Raw genomic sequence first — 25,076 nt, 5'->3', positions numbered from 1 at the left:
GAGGGGGAATGGGCAAGACAAAAGATTTAAATGCCTTTGAACGGGGTGTTGTAGTAGGTGCCAGGCGCACCGGTGTGTGTCAAGAACTGCAATGCTACAGGTTTTTTTACGCTCAATAGTTTCCTGTTTGTATAAAGAATGGTCCACCACCCAAAGGACATCCAGCCAACTTGATACAACTGTGGGAAGCATCAGAGTCAACATGGGCAGCATCCCTGTAGGGGGTTGCAACTCTATATTAGAAAGGTGTTTTTAATGATTGCTATACTCAGGTTATGACATTGGGCACCACACAACTTGATTACTGAGAGCTCATCTGACAGAGATATCATGTGCAGGCCAATCCATTATTCAGTAGTTAATCTGCTACTCAACAGATTAAATATGTAGCCTTTAATAATGAATAGCAGTGTGTTTGTTTGTGAGGTTCCTGTAACGTTCTTGTCCTTCTATGGTAGAGGAGACTACAAGAAGTCCTTTATGTGTGGAACGATGTGCTTGTGTGTGTGGAACGATGTGCTTGTGTGTGTGGAACGATGTGCTTGTGTGTGTGGAACAGGATGTGTTTGTGTGTGTGAAACAGGGTGTGTTTGTGTGTGTGAAACAGGGTGTGTTTGTGTGTGTGAAACAGGGTGTGTTTGTGTGTGTGAAACAGGGTGTGTTTGTGTGTGTGAAACAGGGTGTGTTTGTGTGTGTGAAACAGGGTGTGTTTGTGTGTGTGAAACAGGGTGTGTTTGTGTGTGTTGTGTGTGTGTGTGAAACAGGGTGTGTTTGTGTGTGTGAAACAGGGTGTGTTTGTGTGTGTGAAACAGGGTGTGTTTGTGTGTGTGAAACAGGGTGTGTTTGTGTGTGTGAAACAGGGTGTGTTTGTGTGTGTGAAACAGGGTGTGTTTGTGTGTGTGAAACAGGGTGTGTTTGTGTGTGTGAAACAGGGTGTGTTTGTGTGTGTGAAACAGGGTGTGTTTGTGTGTGTGAAAACAGGGTGTGTTTGTGTGTGTGAAACAGGGTGTGTTTGTGTGTGTGAAACAGGGTGTGTTTGTGTGTGTGAAACAGGGTGTGTTTGTGTGTGTGAAACAGGGTGTGTTTGTGTGTGTGAAACAGGGTGTGTTTGTGTGTATGGAACGGTGTGTTTGTGTATGTGCATGTGTGTGGGTTCACACACAGATAATATGATATGTGTGTATGTGATTTACATATTCACAACAATCACTAAACATAAACACACTTTGTAATCAAATGATTGCGTGAAGGTAAAAATGGGAAAACCCTTTTGTTACCACCCATATTTAATGTAATCAAGCCTCTGATTACAGCAATTAAGAACTAAAGTGTGTGTCAACCCTACCACATCCCCTTATCCACACCTTCACTACTTCTGGTAGCCATTCCACCCCAGCCAGCCAGTCAGGCACCAGCCAGCCAGGCAACAGCCAGCCAGCCAGTCAGGCACCAGCCAGCCACCAGCCAGCGAGGCACCAGCCAGCCAACCAGCCAGGCACCAGCCAGGCACCAGCTAGCCACCAGCCAGCCAGGCAGCCAGGCACCAGCCAGCCAGTCAGCCAGCCAGCCAGCCAGCCAGGCAGGCAGCCAGCTAGCCACCAGCCAGCTAGCCAGCCAGCCAGCCAGCTAGCCAGTCAGGCAGCCAGTCAGGCAGCCAGCCAGGCAGCCAGCCAGCCACCCAGCCAGTCACCAGCAAAGCAGAGTTTTAACAAGACTTCTTCTGCTGCTTTATTAAAGAAGGTAACAGTTTACAATAAGGTTCCTCAAGGATGTATTCAAAGTCCCTTATCTTTTGTGTGGATTCCTTGAATTTAGGACATTTCAAAACACAACAAACAGAATGAACATACCCATACAATAACTTATTAAAACAGTAGCCAATTTATCTATAATTCAACTCCTACACTTCTTTTGAATGTATATGTCCTCCAGAATTCAAAGACGTTTCTGCAACCAACTCTTTAATGAGTCATTTTCTTTCTGAAGTATCCTTAGGGAAATGTTGTACATCATCACTATAGGCTACAGCATTGTCTGATTATAGGCCTGAGTTCCAAATGGTACCCTTTCCCCTTTATAGGGCACTACTTTGGACCAAAGACCTATGTGCATAGGGTGCCATTTGTAGGGAATAGGGTGCCATTTGGGACGTATACTTAGTCTTTGTTGGTTCCTCATTGAGAATTCGGCCTAATGATTATTCCTAGGACCTTGAGTTGTTTTTTTTATAAACTACAGACAATGTGCAATGTTCAGTCTTAATAATAATAATTATTATTCACTGCAGGTAGATTGTATGTTTTCAAATTCTATAAGAATATATATAGTTATATATATATATATGTTTTATATAGATATTTTTATTACAAGTAGAATCCAAAGATGCTGAGCCGTAGACATTTATGATAAAACACAATTCTATCATTAGATCTCAGTAATATGCAAATGTCGACAGGCTGTAGAAGACAGAACGATGACATTAAGACAGGAAGCAATCAAATCGCCAGCCATTATGCCCACAGCCAATACTTTAACCATCTGGTATTATGCCAGAGCCACCCGGGTCAATTGACTGAATGAAGATTGCTCTGTGAACTCTCTATAACCCTACACCAGCTATGGGGTTCAAGAGGGTTTGGCACCGTGATGGAAAATAATTCACACTCATAATTAACAACGCTGACTGACGGTAGAGCTTGGCGTATGGCAGCCTTGATGATCTGACCACAAAATATTATTAACCTGATTTTGTTCATTTGTGTTAAGTATTCAATTAGCAAAAATATATTTTAAAAATTGATTAACGATGTCAGTGTGTAGAGGGTAGAGACTCAATGTAACTTTAGCTATTTACTGAATTACCAGGCTAGGATCCTGGTCAAAGACTCTTAAGATAGTGGACTGAAACATGGCTGATAGTATGAATGGTAAGACTGTTAAGATAGTGGACTGAAACATACCTGATAGTATTAATGGTATTACTGTTAAGATAGTGGACTAAAACATGGCTGATCATATTGATGGTATGACTGTTAAGATAGTGGACTGAAACATGGCTTATAGTATGAATGGTATGACTGTTAAGATAGTGGACTGAAACATACCTGATAGTATTACTGTTAAGATAGTGGACTGAAACATACCTGATAGTATTACTGTTAAGACAGTGGACTGAAACATGGCTGATAGTGTGAATGGTATGACTGTTAAGATAGTGGACTGAAACATACCTGATAGTGTGAAAGGTATGACTGTTAAGATAGTGGACTGAAACATGGCTAATAGTATTAATGGTATGACTGTTAAGATAGTGGACTGAAACATGGCTAATAGTATTAATGGTATGACTGTTAAGATAGTGGACTGAAACATGGCTAATAGTATTAATGGTATGACTGTTAAGATAGTGGACTGAAACATGGCTGATAGTATTACTGTTAAGATAGTGGACTGAAACATGGCTGATAGTATTAATGGTATTACTGTTAAGATAGTGGACTGAAACATGGCTGATAGTATTAATGGTATTACTGCTAAGATAGTGGACTGAAACATGGCTGATAGTATGGTATGAATCAATACACTGCGATATGGCCGGCCCTCTAGCCTCACATTACCATTAACCTTGATGTACCTGGACCTTCATTAAGACTCCATTACTACTAATCAATGTAGGAAGATTTAAGTTTTTTAAGACCATTAGGTGACATTAAATAGAGCTGGTTAATTCAGTCTTTTACTTTTAGCTCTCAAAGACAGTATTTCAAAACACTAATATTGTTTTAAAGACGACTGAAATATCCACATGGTCATATCCTACCTGACACAGGTGCCTCCATTGCGGCAGGGCAGGTGCTGACAGACAGGTGTGTCACAGTTGTGGATGTTCCTCCCTCCCAGTGCCTCTCCTGCTATGTAGATGTCCTTATTGTTGACCTGCAGCTCCCTGATACAGCCTACAAAACCCGTCACCTCCCTGGTGCTGGCAGGCTGATCCCTAGGGAGGGGACGTCCCCCAGGAATATAGGCCCCAACGCTACCTGGAAGGATGTCACAAAGACAAATGTATGCACATGTTCAAAGGCAGGTAGGAAGGTAGCAGGGGGACATGTGGGTGCGCACACACACACACACACACACACACACACACACACACACACACACACACACACACACACACACACACACACACACACACACACACACACACACACACACACACACACACACACACACACACACACACACACACACACACAAGTTATCAGCAATGCCTGTTTAGTCTTCTATATACAGTCCATGTGCTTCACTGCATACTTCATTACATCACAGTTCCATGTAAATTACTACAGATATTTAGTCAGTTATGATATACACTGACTGTACAAAACATAGACTGACCAGGTGAATCCAGGTGAAAGCTATGATCCCTTATTTATGTCTCTTGTTAAATCCACTTCAATCAGTGTAGATGAAGGAGAGGAGACATGTTAAAGAAGGATTTTTAAGCCTTGAGACAATTGAGACATGGATTGTGTATGTGTGTCATTCAGAGGGTGAATGGGCAAGACAAAAATGTAAGTGCCTCTGAACGGGTATAGTAGGTAGGTGCCAGGCGCACCGGTTTGTGTTAAGAACTGCAACGCTGCTGGGTTTTTCACACTCAACAGTTTCCCGTGTGTATCAAGAATTGTACACCAGTCAAACAACATCCAACCAACATGTGCCAGCATCCCTGTGGAAAGCTTTTGATACCTTGTAGATTCCAGGCTCCGACAAATTGAGGCTCTTCTGAGGGCAAAAAGGGGGAGGGGGTGCAACTCAATATTAGGAAGGTGTTCCTAATGTCTGGTATACTCAGTGTAGACAAGACCTGCTATGGGAATCAACAATACAAATCTTCAGGTAAGGTCACAAATGGAACCCTATTTTCTACATAGTACACTACTTTTAGTGCACTACTCTTTAGTGCACTACTTTTGACCAGAGCCCTATGGGAAGTAGTACATTATTTTGGGAATAGGGTGCCATTTAGGATGCAAATCAGGTGTTTTCTGGATGTGAATCCAGTGAACCGACAACTTATCCTCCTTAACGGTCAATTTAATGCTGCAATAAGTACATTTTCTGGGCTACCCGACCAAATTCATAGATATGTCATTCTCATTGAAAGCAAGATAGATCTGTTCTATGTGCTCTATTTCTATGCATCCCGGTCTTAAGTTTAGTCTTTGCGCCTTTTACTTTCATTTTTTTTACACCAGCTTCAAAACAGCTGAAAATACAATATTTTTGGTTATGGAAAAGATATTTCAAAGCGGTTTAGTACAATGATTCTCTAAACAATACTTGCTTGTTTTTGTTACATAAACTCAAATTAGGTGAACTATTTACATTTTAGCAAACCAGGAAATGGTGGAGCACTTTCTGCATAATGCATCTATAACAAGAGAGCTATAATTGTTTTGCTACAAAAAATAATATTGCAACTCAAGTTTGTTTGAAATCATTCATGCTAGACATGTTAGGCTTCAGAGTTATAACCTGAGGTATTTTCAGTTAGATAGATATGTACACTGAGTGTACAAACATTAAGAGCACCTTAATATTTAGTTGTACCCCCCTCAAACATTCTTGATACACACAGGAAACTGTGTAGCATGAAAAACCCAGCAGCATTGCAGTTCTTGACACAAACCGGTGCACCTGGCTACTACTACCATACCCCGTTCAAAGACACTTAAATATTTAGTCTTGTCCATTCACCCTCTGAATGGCACACACACAATCCATGTCTCAATTGTCTCAACGCTTAAAAAGCCTTCTTTAACCTGTCCTCTCCTCTCATTTACACTGATTGAAGTGGATTTAACAAGTGACATCAATAAGGGATCATAGCTTTCACCTGGATTCACCTGGTCAGTCTAAGTCATGGAAAGAGCAGCTGCTCTTCATGTTTGTATAGTGCATGTTTGTATAGTCCAGGGTCCATAGAGGCCACTATATAGGAAAAAGGGTGCCATGAAGCTCTTGAGTCAGATAACTGGGTTTACCTCTGACACGGGCTGGAACAAGGATTCCTCCTGACGTTTCACTGTTCCATTATCTACTGCTATTTCAATCATACATGACCCTCCACTCCTACCGACAGGCAGCCCATATCTGTGGAGAGAGAGGGAGAGAGGGAGGAAGGGAGGTAGAGGGATAGAGGGAGGGGGAGGGAGGTAGAGGGAGGGAGGGAGGTAGAGGGATGAGAGAGAGAGAGAGGTCAGGAGAACGAGAGAGGGGGAGAGAGAGAAAAAGAGAAAAGAAAGAGGAGAAAGAAAGAGAGGGTTAGGAGAAACAAAGGAGAGGAGGAGGGGAAGGAGGAGGAGGAAGAGAGAGAGAGAGGGGGAGGGGGGAGGAGGAGGAAGAGAGAGAGAGAGAGGGGGGGAGGAGGAGGAAGAGAGAGAGAGAGAGAAATAAACACCAGAAGAGAGAGCAAGAGGAAGAAAGAGGGACAGCAAGGGAAGAGAAATCTCATAAGAATATGCGGTATTCACAATAAATCCATTTAAGCATGAAAATTATGCAGACTTGGAGAGAGGCGACTAAGAGGAGGCTGAGAGGAGAGAGAGGGCTCAGTAATGGAGCTAGTATAACTGTCTGTTGGTTCCAAATACACTGTGATTGTGTTCCAAATGGCAACCCTATTCCGTACAGATGCAGGATCTTGATTTGATCACTCTTTTATAACTGAGAATGTTCCTGCACAACAGGAAATGCAGATAAGCTTTGTGATTTACATACATTTACATAAATTCACTGAAAACCCACAGTTATATTAACAGTATTACACCTTTTATGTAGCCTACTTTTGGCCAAGTACAAGCCTAACCACCGATCAAGCAACATTATGGACTAAACGTTCAAATCTTGTTTCTGCAGGATTATTTTGCTGTGAGAATTTTTGTCAAATTAAGACTCTCCATCTGTACATAGCGCACTACTTCTGACCAGGGCCTATAGGGCTTGTAGGGAATAGGGTGCCATTTGGGACATAGTCTCTGTATTGCAAAAACACTCTGCTGCCATTCCATAAACAGAGAGCCTGGACACGAGCCCTGGTCAAAACTAGTGCACTATGTAGGGAATAGGGTGCCATTTGAGAACAGCTCTGTCATTTTCATGGCTCTTTTAACTAGCACAACATAAGGGAGAGTAATGGGTTGTTTGCTGTCAGTCTGGCATCAATGGAAAATGAGGGTAAAATGAAATGCATTATGATTTCTCCTTCATCCTCTGTCAAAAGAGGGAACCACTACTAGAGGTATTGGCAGGTACCAGTGAATGAACAAACAGCATAATGGGCCCTAAAAATAACACCCCAGTTAACATGTGAGCTGTACAACCACTGACACTGTTAACATGTGAGCTGTACAACCACTGACACTGTTAACATGTGAGGTGTACAACCACTTAGACTGTTAAGATGTACTGCCATTACAACCACTGAGACTGTTAAGATGTACTGCCATTACAACCACTGAGACTGTTAAGATGTACTGCCATTACAACCACTGAGACTGTTAAGATGTACTGCCATTACAACCACTGAGACTGTTAAGCTGTACTGCCATTACAACCACTGAGACTGTTAAGCTATACTGCCATTACAACCACTGAGACTGTTAAGCTGTACTGCCATTACAACCACTGAGACTGTTAAGATGTACTGCCATTACAACCACTGAGACTGTTAAGCTGTACTGCCATTACAACCACTGAGACTGTTAAGCTACGCTGTACTGCCATTACAACCACTGAGACTGTTAAGATGTACTGCCATTACAACCACTGAGACTGTTAAGATGTACTGCCATTACAACCACTGAGACTGTTAAGCTGTACTGCCATTACAACCACTGAGACTGTTAAGATGTACTGCCATTACAACCACTGAGACTGCATGTACTGCCATTACAACCACTGAGACTGTTAAGCTGTACTGCCATTACAACCACTGAGACTGTTAAGATGTACCACTGCCATTACAACCACTGAGACTGTTAAGATGTACTGCCATTACAACCACTGAGACTGTTAAGATGTACTGCCATTACAACCACTGAGACTGTTAAGCTGTACTGCCATTACAACCACTGAGACTGTTAAGATGTACTGCCATTACAACCACTGAGACTGAGACTTTAAGATGTACTGCCATTACAACCACTGAGACTGTTAAGCTGTACTGCCATTACAACCACTGAGACTGTTAAGATGTACTGCCATTACAACCACTGAGACTGTTAAGATGTACTGCCATTACAACCACTGAGACTGTTAAGATGTACTGCCATTACAACCACTGAGACTGTTAAGATGTACTGCCATTACAACCACTGAGACTGTTAAGATGTACTGCCATTACAACCACTGAGACTGTTAAGCTGTACTGCCATTACAACCACTGAGACTGTTAAGATGTACTGCCATTACAACCACTGAGACTGTTAAGATGTACTGCCATTACAACCACTGAGACTGTTAAGATGTACTGCCATTACAACCACTGAGACTGTTAAGCTGTACTGCCATTACAACCACTGAGACTGGTAAGCTGTACTGCCATTACAACCACTGAGACTGTTAAGATGTACTGCCATTACAACCACTGAGACTGTTAAGATGTACTGCCATTACAACCACTGAGACTGCTAAGATGTACTGCCATTAGCCATTACTACATAAACACCTTAAACGAGGAAGCAGGTGTGTGTGTGTGTGTTGCTACATGTGTATCCAGTGCAGTAGATCAGTCTAAACTCCAGAAGAAAAGCATAATAAATAAAAGGCAGCCTCTCCTTCCTCCCTCCACACACTGGGGTTGGTCCTAATGGCACCCTATTCCCTACATAGTGCACTACTTTTACCAGAGCCCAATGGCACCCTATTCCCTACATAGTGGACTACTTTTGAAGAGCCCTGTGGTTCTTGGTCTAAAGTAGTGCACTACGTTGTGAATAGGGTGCTATTTGAGACACATGCTGTGAGATCTGAATAATGTCCAGAAATAGGTTCTTCCACAACACTGAAGTGATATAAAGTGCTGCGTCCCTGTGCTGATTTAAAAATGATTTGTCAACAGAGAACGAAGAGCAGTTTATACTGAATGTCGTGTCAGAAGGAGCATGCTGTACCCATATCAATGGGTATTTTCCATTGAATCTGTGTTTGTTATATACATGCAGCCATGCATCAAGCAGTTGTCCTTCTTGCCCTTAACCAAATCATGGTAATCTGATCTGAACATAACACTTATATCACCGATCTACACTGAACAAAAATATAAATGCAAAAGGTAAAGTGTTGGTCCCATGTTTCATGAGCCGAAGTAAAAGATAACAGGTTCTCTGATGTCAACATTGTGAACAGAGTGCCTCATGGTGGTGGTCGGGTAACGGTATGGGCAGGCATAAGCTGCAATTGCACAATTGCATTTTAACGATGGCAATTTGAACGCACAGAGATACCGTGACAATATCCTGAGGCCCGTTGTGGTGCCATTCTTCCACCGCCATCACTTCGATTCAGCATGATAATGCACAGCGCATGTCGCCAAGGATCTGCACACAATTCCTGGAATCTGAACATTTCCTAGTTCTTCCATGGCATGCGTACTCACCAGACATCTCACCCATTGAGCATGTTTGGGATGCTCTGGATCGACGGGTACGACAGGAGATGTGTCGCGCTGTATGAGGCAAATGGTGGTCACACACTCCCAGTCATGTGAAATCCATAGACGGGTTCAAACTGCTAAGCACCTTTATTTTAACAGTGTGCATTGTAACATTATGGTAAAATATACTAGATTATACATGACTATTATTATCACGCAGTATTATTGTACTTACTACAGTGTAATAATGATCTACTTACTATGGTATAATAATGGGTAGTCTATACTGTAAGTCCGGTCTACAAAGGTACTAGATTATACAATAATTTAAGGTATTTATTCACTCAGGATTAATGAATGAAGGAAACGAGGGCACCCAGGAAGCCAGAGATGTACATACATCATTAACATATGGTGGTGTGTATGTGTCTATGTGTGTGTGTACAGTGTGTGTACAGTGTGTGTACAGTGTGTGTGTGCGAGAGACAGAGAAATCACTTGACTTTGCCAAGGCACGGAATATGAGGAGCAACGCAGCGACTACTTAGCATTACAGGACATCTATTCATGTTGGAGCAGAGAGTTAATGACTAATGCAAGTCCATGAGTCCTCAGAGGAGAGGTAGAGGAGAGGGGGTTGAATGATAAACTACACGTACCTACTACACATACACACTCAAGTGATTTCTCTCTCCAATTCATCATTGGCTTGGCTGAATCCAATGCATGCAGCCCCTGAAGCTCTGGGAGGGAATGACTGCCAGCCCTAGTTGATCCATTCCATTATGGATGTATATGGCTTCCCAATCCACTCTACCAGTAGCATCAGGCTACCTTTACTTCAATCCACTCTAACACTATCAGGCTACCTCTACTACAATCCACTCTAACACTATCAGACTATTTCTACTACAATCCACTCTAACACTATCAGACTACCTATACTACATGAGAATGACATCAGTTGTACAGCTCGAGTGTGTACAGGGCCTATGAGAATGACATCAGTTGTACAGGTTGAGTGTATACGGGGCCTATGAGAATGACATCAGTTGTACAGGTTGAGTGTATACGGGGCCTATGAGTGATACGCATACATTTCCTGATCGATCATTAGTGTCTGTTGGTATGGGACTCAAGTTGACTCTCCTTTTGCTGTCCTTTGCTGTTTGGCCTCAGGGTGTCAATACACATGTAGGATCTTACTTTGATCGCTGATAACATTCCTGCAGATGAGCTCGTGATTAACATAAATTCACTGAAAAGCCACATGGTGATATTATCAGTACTGCACTTTTCATGTGGCCCTGATGTTGGCCAGCTAATAGCCTAACTACCGATCAAGCAACATTACATCGTCGGAAAAGTTTCAGTGTTCAAATCCTGTTGCTGAAGGCTTATTTTGCTGTGACAATACTGGTCAAATTAAGATCCAACACCTGTACAGCAGCCTATAACAAAGTACCGTTAATAACCCCTATAGAGCCAATCAGAGCCCAGTAATTAACCCAGGGATCAATCAGATTGTAGTTTGCTATGCAGGTGGTGCCACTTGTTCCTCTGTCCATCTTGTGATTGCAGCACCACTTCTCTGGCAGAAAACACATACAACTTTAATGACCAGATGTGAGCAATCAGGGCAATGGGCCTCTCTCTCTCTCACTCTGTGTGTGTGTGCACGCGTGTGTGTGTGCTAATTTGCAGAAGCCTTCCAGCAGGATACCTGAAGCCAATCACCAACCATATGACTCCAAGAAGTCTACATCCTAAATTGCACCCTATTCCCTACATAGTGCAATTCCTTTCAATTGTAGTGCACTAAAAAAGGGAATAGGGTTCTATTTGGGACGTATCCCCAGGTAGGAATAATTACAGATTGAATTGAAGTTATAAGGGGCCATTCTGCATACAGATTGATGAATTAATGTCCTACGAAGACTGGAAAACGTGAAAATTAAACTGACGTTTAGACAGCGTGAAGTGTGTGTGTGTGGTGTGTGTGACTAATGAAACAATGAAAGAGCACCATAAGGCTTCTAGTACCGTATTTTTTCCCTGAAGCCCTCCAGTATTGACAGCACCGCTGTGTGTGTGTGTGTGTGTGTGTGTGGTCATGAAACAATCATCACTTTATGAATATTGCAACGGCTGTTTTTTAAGCAAACAAAAGAAAAATAAGGGAACAATTCTCCAGCTCCATCCCAGCAGAAATGTCTCCAGCTCCATCCCAGCTGAAATGTCTCCAGCTCCATCCCAGCTGAAATGTCTCCAGCTCCATCCCAGCTGAAATGTCTCCAGCTCCATCCCAGCAGAAATGTCTCCATCCCAGCAGCTCCATCCCAGCAGAAATGTCTCCAGCTCCATCCCAGCTGAAATGTCTCCAGCTCCATCCCAGCTGAAATGTCTCCAGCTCCATCCCAGCTGAAATGTCTCCAGCTCCATCCCAGCAGAAATGTCTCCAGCTCCATCCCAGCAGAAATGTCTCCAGCTCCATCCCAGCTGAAATGTCTCCAGCTCCATCCCAGCTGAAATGTCTCCAGCTCCATCCCAGCAGAAATGTCTCCAGCTCCATCCCAGCTGCCGCCTGCAGAAATGTCCACCAGAATACAGCGATCCAACGCCGCCAGGCAAGTCTTTTCATGGCAGAATTTTTTGAAGGTAAAGTATTTTCATAATATTGCTACAGTACAGAGCTACAAAGCTCCCTTCCTCTTCATAATATTGTTACAGTACAGAGCTACAGAGCTCCCTTCCTCTTCCTCTTCATAATATTGTTACAGTACTGTAACGGCTCTCTTCTATCTCCTCCTCTGACGAAGAGGTAGAACAAGGATCGGACCAAAATGCAGCGTGATGATGATTCATGATATATTTTAATGAAGGAAAACCTATACATACAGAAACTACAAAACTAACAAAATGAAATAATGAAAACCGAAACAGCCTATCTGGTGAAAATACAAAACACTAAGACAGGAACAATCACCCACAAACACACAGTGAAACCCAGGCTACCTAAATATGGTTCCCAATCAGAGACAACGAGAATCACCTGACTCTGATTGAGAACCTCAGGCAGCCATAGACTATGCTAGACACCCCTACTCAGCCACAATCCCAATACCTACTAAAACCCCCAATACCACAACACAACACAAAATAACCCCATGTCACACCCTGGCCTGACCAAATAATTATATAAACACAAAATACTAAGACCAGGGCGTGACAGAACCCCCCCCCCCCCAAGGTGCGGACTCCCGGCCGCACACTAAAACCCATAAGGGAGGGTCCGGGTGGGCGTCTGGTCGGCGGCGAGGGTCGCCAATCAAAGGACGCGTTACAGGGGGACTAAGACTTGGTTGGAGTGGGGTCCACGTCCCGAGCCGGAGCCACCACCGTGGACCCCACTCCAACCAAGTCTTAGTCCCCCTGTAACGCGTCCTTTGATTGGCAACCCTCGCTGCCGACCTAGGCCTAATAACCCTCACCAAGGACCCCACTGGATTGAGGGGCAGCTCGGGACTGAGGTAGAAGCTCGGGACTGAGGGGAAGCTCGGGACTGAGGGGAAGCTCGGGACTGAGGGGAAGCTCAGTACAGAGGGGAAGCTCAGCACAGAGGGGAAGCTCAGCACTGAGGGGAAGCTCAGCACTGAGGGGAAGCTCAGCACTGAGGGGAAGCTCAGCACTGAGAGGAAGCCCAGTACTGAGAGGAAACTCAGGCAGGTAGTAGGCTCTGGCAGATCCTGGCTGACTGGCGGATCTGGAAGATCATGGCTGACTGGCGGATCCTGGCTGACTGGCGGATCTGGAAGATCCTGGCTGACTGGCGGATCTGGTTGCTCCATGCAGACTGGCAGCTCTGGCTGCTCCATGCAGACTGGCAGCTCAGGCTGCTCCATGCAGACTGGCAGCTCCGGCTGCTCCATGCAGACTGGCAGCTCCGGCTGCTCCATGCAGACTGGCAGCTCCGGCTGCTCCATGCAGACTGACAGCTCCATGCAGACTGACATCTCCGGCTGCTCCATGCAGACTGGCATCTGGCATCCATGCAGACTGGCTCCATGCAGACTGGCATCTCCGGCTGCTCCATGCAGACTGGCAGCTCTGGCTGCTCCATGCAGACTGACAGCTCCATGCAGACTGACAGCTCCATGCAGACTGACATCTCCGGCTGCTCCATGCAGACTGGCAGCTCCGGCTGCTCCATGCAGACTGGCAGCTCCGGCTGCTCCATGCAGACTGGCAGCTCCGGCTGCTCCATGCAGACTGGCAGCTCTGGCTGCTCCATGCAGACTGGCAACTCTGGCTGCTCCATGCAGACTGGCAGCTCTGGCTGCTCCATGCAGACTGACAGCTCTGGCTGCTCCATGCAGACTGACAGATCTGGCTGCTCCATGCAGACTGGCAGTTCAGGCTGCGCTGAACAGGCAGGAGACTCCGGCAGCACTGGAGAGAAGGAAGGCTCTGGCTGCGCTAAACAGGCGGGAGACTCCGGCAGCGCAGGAGAGGAGAAAGGCTCCGACAGCGCTAAACAGGCGGGAGACTCCGGCAGCGCTGGAGAGGCGAGGCGCACTGTAGGCCTGATGCGTGGTGCTGGCACTGGTGGAACTGGATAGAGAACACGCACAGGAAGCCTGGTGCGGGGAGCTGCCACCGGAGGACTGGTGTGTAGAGGTGGCTCTGGATAGACCGGATCGTGCAGGCGCACTGGAGCTCTTGAGCACCAAGCCTGCCCAACCTTACCTGGCTCGATGCCCACTCTAGCCCGGCCAATACGAAGAGCTGGTATGAACCGCACCGGGCTGTGCACCCGCACTGGAAACACTGTGCGCTCCATAGCATAACACGGTGCCTGCCCGGTCTCTCTAGCCCCCCTGTAAGCACAGGGAGTTTGCGCAGGTCTCCTACCTGGCATAGCCATACTCCCTGTGAGCCCCCCCCCAAGACATTTTTGGGGCCGACTCTCAGGCTTCCATCCGCGTCGCCGTGCTGCCTCCTCATACCAGCGCCTCTCCGCTTTCGCCGCCTCCAGTTCTTCCTTGAGGCGGCGATATTCTCCAGGCTGAGCCCAAGGTCCTTCACCGTCCAGTTCGTCCTCCCATGTCCAGTCCCTGTCTCGCTGCACCTTGGTGCGGCTACACTCCCCTGGTTTAGCCCAGGGTCCTCTCCCGTCGAGGATTTCCTCCCATGTCCAGGAATTCTTGTCGCGCTGCTCCTGCTGCTGCTGTTGCCTGTTACCACGCCACATGGTCCGTTTGTGGTGGGTGATTCTGTAACGGCTCTCTTCTATCTCCTCCTCTGACGAAGAGGTAGAACAAGGATCGGACCAAAATGCAGCGTGATGATGATTCATGATATATTTTAATGAAGGACAACCTATACATACAGAAACTACAAAACTAACGAAATGAAATAATGAAAACCGAAACAGCCTATCTGGTGAAAATACAAAACACTAAGACAGGAACAATCACCCCCAAACACACAGTGAAACCCAGGCTACCTAAATATGGTTCCCAATCAGAGACAACGAGAATCACCTGACTCTGATTGAGAACCTCAGGCAGCCATAGACTATGCTAGACACCCCTACTCAGCCACAATCCCAATACCTACTAACACCCCCAATACCACAACACAACACAAAATAACCCCATGTCACACCCTGGCCTGACCAAATAATTATATAAACACAAAATACTAAGACCAGGGCGTGACAAGTACAGAGCTACAGAGCTCCCTTCCTCTTCCTCTTCATAATATTGTTACAGTACAGAGCTACAGAGCTCCCTTCCTCTTCATAATATTGTTACAGTACAGAGCTCCCTTCCTCTTCATAATATTGTTACAGTACAGAGCTACAGAGCTCTCTTCCTCTTCATAATATTGTTACAGTACAGAGCTACAGAGCTCCCTTCCTCTTCCTCTTCATAATATTGTTACAGTACAGAGCTACAGAGCTTCCTCTTCATAATATTGTTACAGTACAGAGCTACAGAGCTCTCTTCCTCTTCATAATATTGTTACAGTACAGAGCTACAGAGCTCCCTTCCTCTTCCTCTTCATAATATTGTTACAGTACAGAGCTACAGAGCTCTCTTCCTCTTCATAATATTGTTACAGTACAGAGCTACAGAGCTCTCTTCCTCTTCATAATATTGTTACAGTACAGAGCTACAGAGCTCTCTTCCTCTTCATAATATTGTTACAGTACAGAGCTACAGAGCTCTCTTCCTCTTCATAATATTGTTACAGTACAGAGCTCTCTTCCTCTTCATAATATTGTTACAGTACAGAGCTACAGAGCTCTCTTCCTCTTCATAATATTGTTACAGTACAGAGCTATCTTCCTCTTCATAGTATTGCTACAGTACAGAGCTACAGAGCTCTCTTCCTCTTCATAATATTGTTACAGTACAGAGCTATCTTCCTCTTCATAATATTGTTACAGTACAGAGCTACAGAGCTATCTTCCTCTTCATAATATTGTTACAGTACAGAGCTACAGAGCTATCTTCCTCTTCATAATATTGTTACAGTACAGAGCTATCTTCCTCTTCATAATATTGTTACAGTACAGAGCTACAGAGCTTCCTCTTCATAATATTGTTACAGTACAGAGCTACAGAGCTCTCTTCCTCTTCCTCTTCATAATATTGTTACAGTACAGAGCTACAGAGCTCTCTTCCTCTTCATAGTATTGCTACAGTACAGAGCTACAGAGCTCTCTTCCTCTTCATAATATTGTTACAGTACAGAGCTACAGAGCTCTCTTCCTCTTCATAATATTGTTACAGTACAGAGCTATCTTCCTCTTCATAATATTGTTACAGTACAGAGCTACAGAGCTCTCTTCCTCTTCATAATATTGTTACAGTACAGAGCTACAGAGCTCTCTTCCTCTTCATAATATTGTTACAGTACAGAGCTCTCTTCCTCTTCATAATATTGTTACAGTACAGAGCTACCTTCCTCTTCATAATATTGTTACAGTACAGAGCTACAGAGCTCTCTTCCTCTTCATAATATTGTTACAGTACAGAGCTACAGAGCTCTCTTCCTCTTCATAATATTGTTACAGTACAGAGCTACTCTTTCCTCTTCATAATATTGTTACAGTACAGAGCTAATATTGTTACAGTAGAGCTCTCTTCCTCTTCATAATATTGTTACAGTACAGAGCTACAGAGCTCCCTTCTTTCATAATATTGTTACAGTACAGAGCTACAGAGCTCTCTTCCTCTTCATAATATTGTTACAGTACAGAGCTACAGAGCTCTCTTCCTCTTCATAATATTGTTACAGTACAGAGCTACAGAGCTCTCTTCCTCTTCATAATATTGTTACAGTACAGAGCTACAGAGCTCTCTTCCTCTTCATAATATTGTTACAGTACAGAGCTACAGAGCTCTCTTCCTCTTCATAATATTGTTACAGTACAGAGCTACAGAGCTCTCTTCCTTTTCATAATATTGTTACAGTACAGAGCTACAAAGCTCTCTTCCTCTTTATAATATTGTTACAGTACAGAGCTACAGAGCTCTCTTCCTCTTCATAATATTGTTACAGTACAGAGCTCTCTTCCTCTTCATAATATTGTTACAGTACAGAGCTCCCTTCCTCTTCATAATATTGTTTCAGTACAGAGCTACAGAGCTCTCTTCCTCTTCATAGTATTGTTACAGTACAGAGCTCTCTTCCTCTTCATAATATTGTTACAGTACAGAGCTACAGAGCTCTCTTCCTCTTCATAGTATTGTTACAGTACAGAGCTACAGAGCTCCCTTCATCTTCATAATATTGTTACAGTACAGAGCTACAGAGCTCTCTTCCTCTTCATAATATTGTTACAGTACAGAGCTACAGAGCTCTCTTCATAATATTGTTTCAGTACAGAGCTACAGAGCTCTCTTCCTCTTCATAATATTGTTACAGTACAGAGCTACAGAGCTCTCTTCCTCTTCCTCTTCATAATATTGTTACAGTACAGAGCTACAGAGCTTCCTCTTCATAATGGTGCTTTAGGTTTGTCTTTATTTGTCTTGATAATGGAGCAAAGAATTTCCTGGTGAGAGAGAGCAGTGAATGAGCAGCATGTTGTTTCCTGAAGAGGACTCCTGATTAGTGACCTAAGGAGCAGCATGTTGTTTCCTAAAGAGGACTCCTGATTAGTGACCTGAGCAGCAGCATGTTGTTTCCTAAAGAGGACTCCTGATTAGTGACCTAAGGAGCAGCATGTTGTTTCCTGAAGAGGACTCCTGATTAGTGGCCTATGGAGCAGCATGTTGTTTCCTGATGAGGTCTGATCATTGGCCTAAGGAACAGCATGTTGTTTTCTGATGAGGTCTCCTGATCGTGGCCTATGGAGCAGCATGTTGTTTCCTGATGAGGTCTCGTGATCAGTGGCCTACGGAGCAGCATGTTGTTTCCTGATGAGGTATCGTGATCAGTGGCCTACGGAGAAGCATGTTGTTTCCTGATGAGGTCTTCTGATCGGTGGCCTATGGAGCAGCATGTTGTTTCCTGATGAGGTCTGATCATTGGCCTAAGGAACAGCATGTTGTTTTCTGATGAGGTCTCCTGATCGTGGCCTATGGAGCAGCATGTTGTTTCCTGATGAGGTCTCGTGATCAGTGGCCTACGGAGCAGCATGTTGTTTCCTGATGAGGTCTGATCATTGGCCTAAGGAACAGCATGTTGTTTTCTGATGAGGTCTCCTGATCGTGGCCTATGGAGCAGCATGTTGTTTCCTGATGAGGTCTCGTGATCAGTGGCCTATGGAGCAGCATGTTGTTTCCTGATGAGGTCTTCTGATCGGTGGCCTATGGAGCAGCATGTTGTTTCCTGATGAGGTCTGATCATTGGCCTAAGGAACAGCATGTTGTTTTCTGATGAGGTCTCCTGATCGTGGCCTATGGAGCAGCATGTTGTTTCCTGATGAGGTCTCGTGATCAGTGGCCTACGGAGCAGCATGTTGTTTCCTGATGAGGTCTTCTGATCAGTGGCCTATGGAGCAGCATGTTGTTTCCTGATGAGGTCTGATCATTGGCCTACGGAACAGCATGTTGTTTTCTGAATAGGTCTCCTGATCGTGGCCTATGGAGCAGCATGTTGTTTCCTGATGAGGTCTCGTGATCAGTGGCCTATGGAGCAGCATGTTGTTTCCTGATGAGGTCTCGTGATCAGTGGCCTATGGAGCAGCATATTGTTTCCTGATGAGGTCTCCTGATCAGTGGCCTATGGAGCAGCATGTTGTTTCCTGATGAGGTCTCGTGATCAGTGGCCTATGGAGAAGCATGTTGTTTCCTGATGAGGTCTCCTGATCGTGGCCTATGGAGCAGCATGTTGTTTCCTGATGAGGTTTCGTGATCAGTGGCCTACGGAGCAGCATGTTGTTTCCTGATGAGGTCTCGAGATCAGTGGCCTACGGAGAAGCATGTTGTTTCCTGATGAGGTCTTCTAATCAGTGGCCTATGGAGCAGCATGTTGTTTCCTGATGAGGTCTCGTGATCAGTGGCCTATGGAGCAGCATATTGTTTCCTGATGAGGTCTCCTGATCAGTGGCCTATGGAGCAGCATGTTGTTTCCTGATGAGGTCTCGTGATCAGTGGCCTATGGAGCAGCATGTTGTTTCCTGATGAGGTCTCGTGATCAGTGGCCTACGGAGCAGCATGTTGTTTCCTGATGAGGTCTCCTGATCGTGGCCTATGGAGCAGCATGTTGTTGAGGTCTCGTTATCCGTGGCCTATGGAGCAGCATGTTGTTTCCTGATGAGGTCTCGTGATCAGTGACCTATGGAGCAGCATGTTGTTGAGGTCTCCTGATCAGTGGCCTATGGAGCAGCATGTTGTTGAGGTCTTGTGATCAGTGGCCTATGGAGCAGCATTACATTTATCAGATGCTCTTATCCAGAGCCACTTACACTAGTGAGTGCATACATTTTAATACTGTTTTGTACTGGTTCACCATGGGAATCGAACCCACAACCCTGGTGTTGCAAGCTTCATGCTCTACCAAGTGCCCCATATGCATACCATAGCTGCACCCTATTCCCTAAAAATTGCACTACTTTTGACCAGAGCTCTATGGGTTTTCCTATGAGCCCTGGTCAAACTATGTAACAGGGTGCCATTTGGGACGCAGATTATGAATGGTCCACCATACAGACTCATTTACATGGCTCCTATATCCTCAGGCTGGGATGAGTTTATTGTGCAGCATCAGCTGTGTGTGTGTGTTAGTTTGTGTGTGCGTGTGAGTGTGTGTATATGCGCGTGTTCCAATACCTGTCAACCCACACTAGCTGAAAGAAATTCACATGTATGCACACACACATAACTCATTTTCTCAAAGGCCTTCTAACAGTATATCAATAGAGGAGATTAACAATAATGAGGACACAGTTGCCTAGTGGTTTGTCAACGGCAGTATGTAGGAGAGTGACTGTCATTAAATAATGAAGACTACCCTACCATTGTTAATATATAGCTCAATATATATTTGGCTCATTGCAAAGCTCCCTACCATTCAGCAGTGGGTATCCAGTCCAAATGTATCTCAGTCCCTCATAACATTTACAGTTCCACAACTTGAGATAAACCAACACTCATTCAATATTTAATCATCCCAATAAATAATACAGAATACTGCTGGAATCTTTCTTTCGGGTTCTGCTTTTCTCATCCCTTCATCATCATCATCATCTCTTCATTATCATCACCATGCATTCCTTCATCATCACCATCATCATAATTCATTCATCATCATCCCTTCATCATCATCCCTTCTTCATCATCATCAGCCCAGCTGTGGCAGCAGCTGGAATCACTAATGGCTACAGACTCCCAGAGAGTGGGCTTCAACTTTCAACTTTTATTGTGTGTGTGTGGTGTGATTACTTAGACACCTCCTACAGATGCCTATACAGATGGTCTGGAGAGTGAATAACTCAGACACCTCCTACAGATGCCTATACAGATGGTCTGGAGAGTGAATAACTCAGACACCTCCTACAGATGTCTATACAGATGGTCTGGAGAGTGAATAACTCAGACACCTCCTACAGATGTCTATACAGATGGTCTGGAGAGTGAATGACACCTCCTACAGATGCCTATACAGATGGTCTGGAGAGTGAATAACTCAGACACCTCCTACAGATGCCTATACAGATGGTCTGGAGAGTGAATAACTCAGACAACTCCTACAGATGCCTATTCAGATGGTCTGGAGAGTGAATGACACATCCTACAGATGCCAATACAGATGGTCTGGATAGTGAATAACTCAGACACATCCTACAGATGCCGATACAGATGGTCTGGAGAGTGAACAACTCAGACACCTCCCACAGATGCCAATACAGATGGTATGGAGAGTGAATAACTCAGACACCTCCTACAGATGCCTATACAGATGGTCTGGAGAGTGAATAACTCAGACACCTCCTACAGATGCCTATACAGATTGTCTGGAGAGTGAATAACTCAGACACCTCCTACAGATGCCTATACAGATGGTCTGGAGAGTGAATAACTCAGACAACTCCTACAGATGCCTATACAGATGGTCTGGAGAGTGAATAACTCAGACACCTCCTACAGATGGTCTGGAGAGTGAATAACTCAGACAACTCCTACAGATGCCTATACAGATGGTCTGGAGAGTGAATAACTCAGACACCTCCTACAGATGCCTATACAGATGGTCTGGAGAGTGAATAACTCAGACACCTCCTACAGATGGTCTGGAGAGTGAATAACTCAGACAACTCCTACAGATGCCTATTCAGATGGTCTGGAGAGTGAATGACACATCCTACAGATGCCAATACAGATGGTCTGGATAGTGAATAACTCAGACACATCCTACAGATGCCGATACAGATGGTCTGGAGAGTGAACAACTCAGACACCTCCCACAGATGCCAATACAGATGGTATGGAGAGTGAATAACTCAGACACCTCCTACAGATGCCTATACAGATGGTCTGGAGAGTGAATAACTCAGACACCTCCTACAGATGCCTATACAGATTGTCTGGAGAGTGAATAACTCAGACACCTCCTACAGATGCCTATACAGATGGTCTGGAGAGTGAACAACTCAGACACCTCCCACAGATGCCAATACAGATGGTCTGGAGAGTGAATAACTCAGACACCTCCTACAGATGCCTATACAGATGGTCTGGAGAGTGAATAACTCAGACACCTCCTACAGATGCCTATACAGATGGTCTGGAGAGTGAATAACTCAGACACCTCCTACAGATGCCTATACAGATGGTCTGGAGAGTGAATAACTCAGACACCTCCTACAGATGCCTATACAGATGGTCTGGAGAGTGAATAACTCAGACAACTCCTACAGATGCCTATACAGATGGTCTGGAGAGTGAATAACTCAGACACCTCCTACAGATGGTCTGGAGAGTGAATAACTCAGACAACTCCTACAGATGCCTATACAGATGGTTTGGAGAGTGAATAACTCAGACACCTCCTAGAGATGCCTATACAGATGGTCTGGAGAGTGAATAACTCAGACACCTCCTACAGATGGTCTGGAGAGTGAATAACTCAGACAACTCCTACAGATGCCTATACAGATGGTCTGGAGAGTGAATAACTCAGACACATCCTACAGATGCCGATACAGATGGTCTGGAAAGTGAACAACTCAGACACCTCCTACAGATGCCTATACCGATGGTCTGGAGAGTGAATAACTCAGACACCTCCTACAGATGCCTATACAGATTGTCTGGAGAGTGAATAACTCAGACAACTCCTACAGATGCCTATACAGATGGTCTGGAGAATGAATAACTCAGACACCTCCTACAGATGCTGGAGAGTGAATAACTCAGACACCCCCTACAGATGGTCTGGAGAGTGAATAACTCAGACAACCCCTACAGATTCCTATACAGATGGTCTGGAGAGTGAATAACTCAGACACCTCCTACAGATGGTCTGGAGAGTGAATAACTCAGACAACTCCTACAGATGCCTATACAGATGGTCTGGAGAGTAAATAACTCAGACACCTCCTACAGATGGTCTGGAGAGTGAATAACTCAGACACCTCCTACAGATGGTCTGGAGAGTGAATAACTCAGACACCTCCTACAGATGGTCTGGAGAGTGAATAACTCAGACAACTCCTACAGATGCCTATACAGATGGTCTGGAGAGTGAATAACTCAGACACCTCCTACAGATGGTCTGGAGAGTGAATAACTCAGACAACTCCTACAGATGCCTATACAGATGGTCTGGAGAGTGAATAACTCAGACACCTCCTACAGATGCCTATACAGATGGTCTGGAGAGTGAATAACTCAGACACCTCCTACAGATGCCTATACAGATGGTCTGGATAACTCAGTACAGTTTCAAGGTTTCAGAGCTGATACATACAACTAAACTTTGTTCCAATTATCTCTCCTTTCTCACAAAGTGGATTTGTTCCCTGCACTGGTTTGCAAGGAAAGGACTGACATAAGAAATATAGTGGGAACTCAATCTAACTTCCTCTAAGATTCATGGGAAGTAGTGAACGAGTGAACAGGAGAAAGGAGATATTAATGGGACACATCCCTACAATCATAGAGGGACTGAACGGTTTCTGATTAGCAGTTGCTACATAAATGAGCTCAATTTTCCGATCTTCTGATTTCCCCCCAAAATATTGCTTTCAGTCTGATAGATACAATGTGTTTAATCGGACCAATCTTGTTTTATGATGCTGGCAGAGTAGGGTCCCTTTGTGTTCCAAATGGCACACTATTTCCGATATAGTGCACTAATTTTGACGAGGCCCTAGCCAAAAGTTATGCACTATAAAGGGAATAGTGTGCCATTCGGGATGCGACCCATTAAACACGGTGGGAAATCAAGGAGGAGGGATGTAAAGGATCATGACAGGAGCTTGACTAATTAAACCATCTATAGTGAATAGCTATAAACACAACATTAAACATCTGCAACCATTTTACCGAGTTACAGTTCATATAAGGAAATCAGTCACTTGAAATGAATTCATTAGGCCCTAATCTATGGATTTCATATAGCTGGGCAGGGGCACAACCATGGGTGGGCCTGGGAGGACATAGGCCTACCCACTGGGGAGCCAGGCCCAGCCAATCAGAATGAGTTTTTCCCCACAAAAGGGCTTTATTATAGACAGAAATACTCCTCAGTTTCATCAGCTGTCTGGGTGGCTGGTCTCAGACGATCCCGCTGAGGTGAAGAAGCCGGATGTGGAGGTCTTGGGTTGGCGTGGTTACACGTGGTTTGAGGTGAAGAAGCAGGATGTGGAGGTCCTGGGCTGGCGTGGTTACACGTGGTTTGAGGTGAAGAAGCTGGATGTGGAGGTCCTGGGCTGGCGTGGTTACACGTGGTCTGAAGTGAAGAAGCCAGATGTGGAGGTCCTGGGCTGGCGTGGTTACACGTGGTCTGCAGTTGTGAGGCCAGTTAGATGTACTACCAAATTCTCTAAAACAATGTTGGAGGCAGCTTATGGTAGAGAAATTAACATTCAATTCTCTGGCAACAGTTCTGGTGGACATTCCTGCAATCAGCATGCCAATTGCACGCTCCCTCTAAACTTATGTAACGGGTGTCGTCGTCGGATGAGGAGGAATCGGACCAAAGCGCAGCGTGGTGAGTGTTCAAGACTTTTATTGATCTGAACACACAAACAAAAATAACAAAGTGAATACACGCAACCGAAACAGTCCTGTCAGGTGAAGAACACTAAACAGAAAACTACCCACAAAACATAGGTGGGAAAAAGATACCTAAGTATGGTTCCCAATCAGAGACAACGATAGTCAGCTGTCCCTGACTGAGAACCATACCCGGCCAAAACAAAGAAATACAAAACATAAAACAATGAACATAGAATGCCCACTCAAATCACACCCTGACCAAACCAAAATAGAGACATAAAAAGCTCTCTAAGGTCAGGGCGTGAAAACTTAAGACATCTGTGGCATTGTGTTGTGTGACAAAACTGCACATGTTAGAGTGGCCTTTTATTGTCCCTAGCAAAACGTGCACCTGTGTAATGATCATGCTGTTTCATCAGCTTCTTGATATGCCACACCTGTCAGGTGGATGGATTATCTTGGAAAAGGAGAAATGCTCACGAACAGGGATGTAAACATCTCAAACATTTCTGGGATGTTTTATTTCAGCTCATGAAACATGGGACCAACACCTTACATGTTGCGTTTATATTTTTGTTCAGTCTAGAAATGTTGACAACAGATAGTACTAAACATCATCATACTGCCTCTTGATCCTACTGTTGACAACTGATAGTACTAAACATCATCATACTGCCTCTTGATCCTACTGTACACTACTGATATAGATATACAGTTGAAGTCAGAATTTT

General features: G+C 44.6%; 1 protein-coding gene across 1 annotated transcript in view; it reads right to left on the bottom strand.

Moving 5' to 3' along the window:
• The window catches only part of LOC112241036 (protein eyes shut homolog), a 138,796-nt gene that overhangs the window by 58,735 nt on the left and 54,985 nt on the right, over positions 1 to 25,076 (bottom strand). Inside the window, exon 3 of the mRNA XM_042316659.1 lies at positions 3,821 to 4,040. Coding sequence (XP_042172593.1) covers positions 3,821 to 4,040 — 220 coding nt within the window. The remainder of the gene's footprint in view (positions 1 to 3,820; positions 4,041 to 25,076) is intronic.

This window comes from Oncorhynchus tshawytscha, unplaced genomic scaffold (assembly GCF_018296145.1).
Source record: "Oncorhynchus tshawytscha isolate Ot180627B unplaced genomic scaffold, Otsh_v2.0 Un_contig_4237_pilon_pilon, whole genome shotgun sequence".
Lineage (NCBI taxonomy): Eukaryota > Metazoa > Chordata > Actinopteri > Salmoniformes > Salmonidae > Oncorhynchus > Oncorhynchus tshawytscha.
The sequence above is the reverse complement of the archived record's forward strand: the minus strand, read 5'-3'. Positions and strand labels throughout refer to the sequence as shown.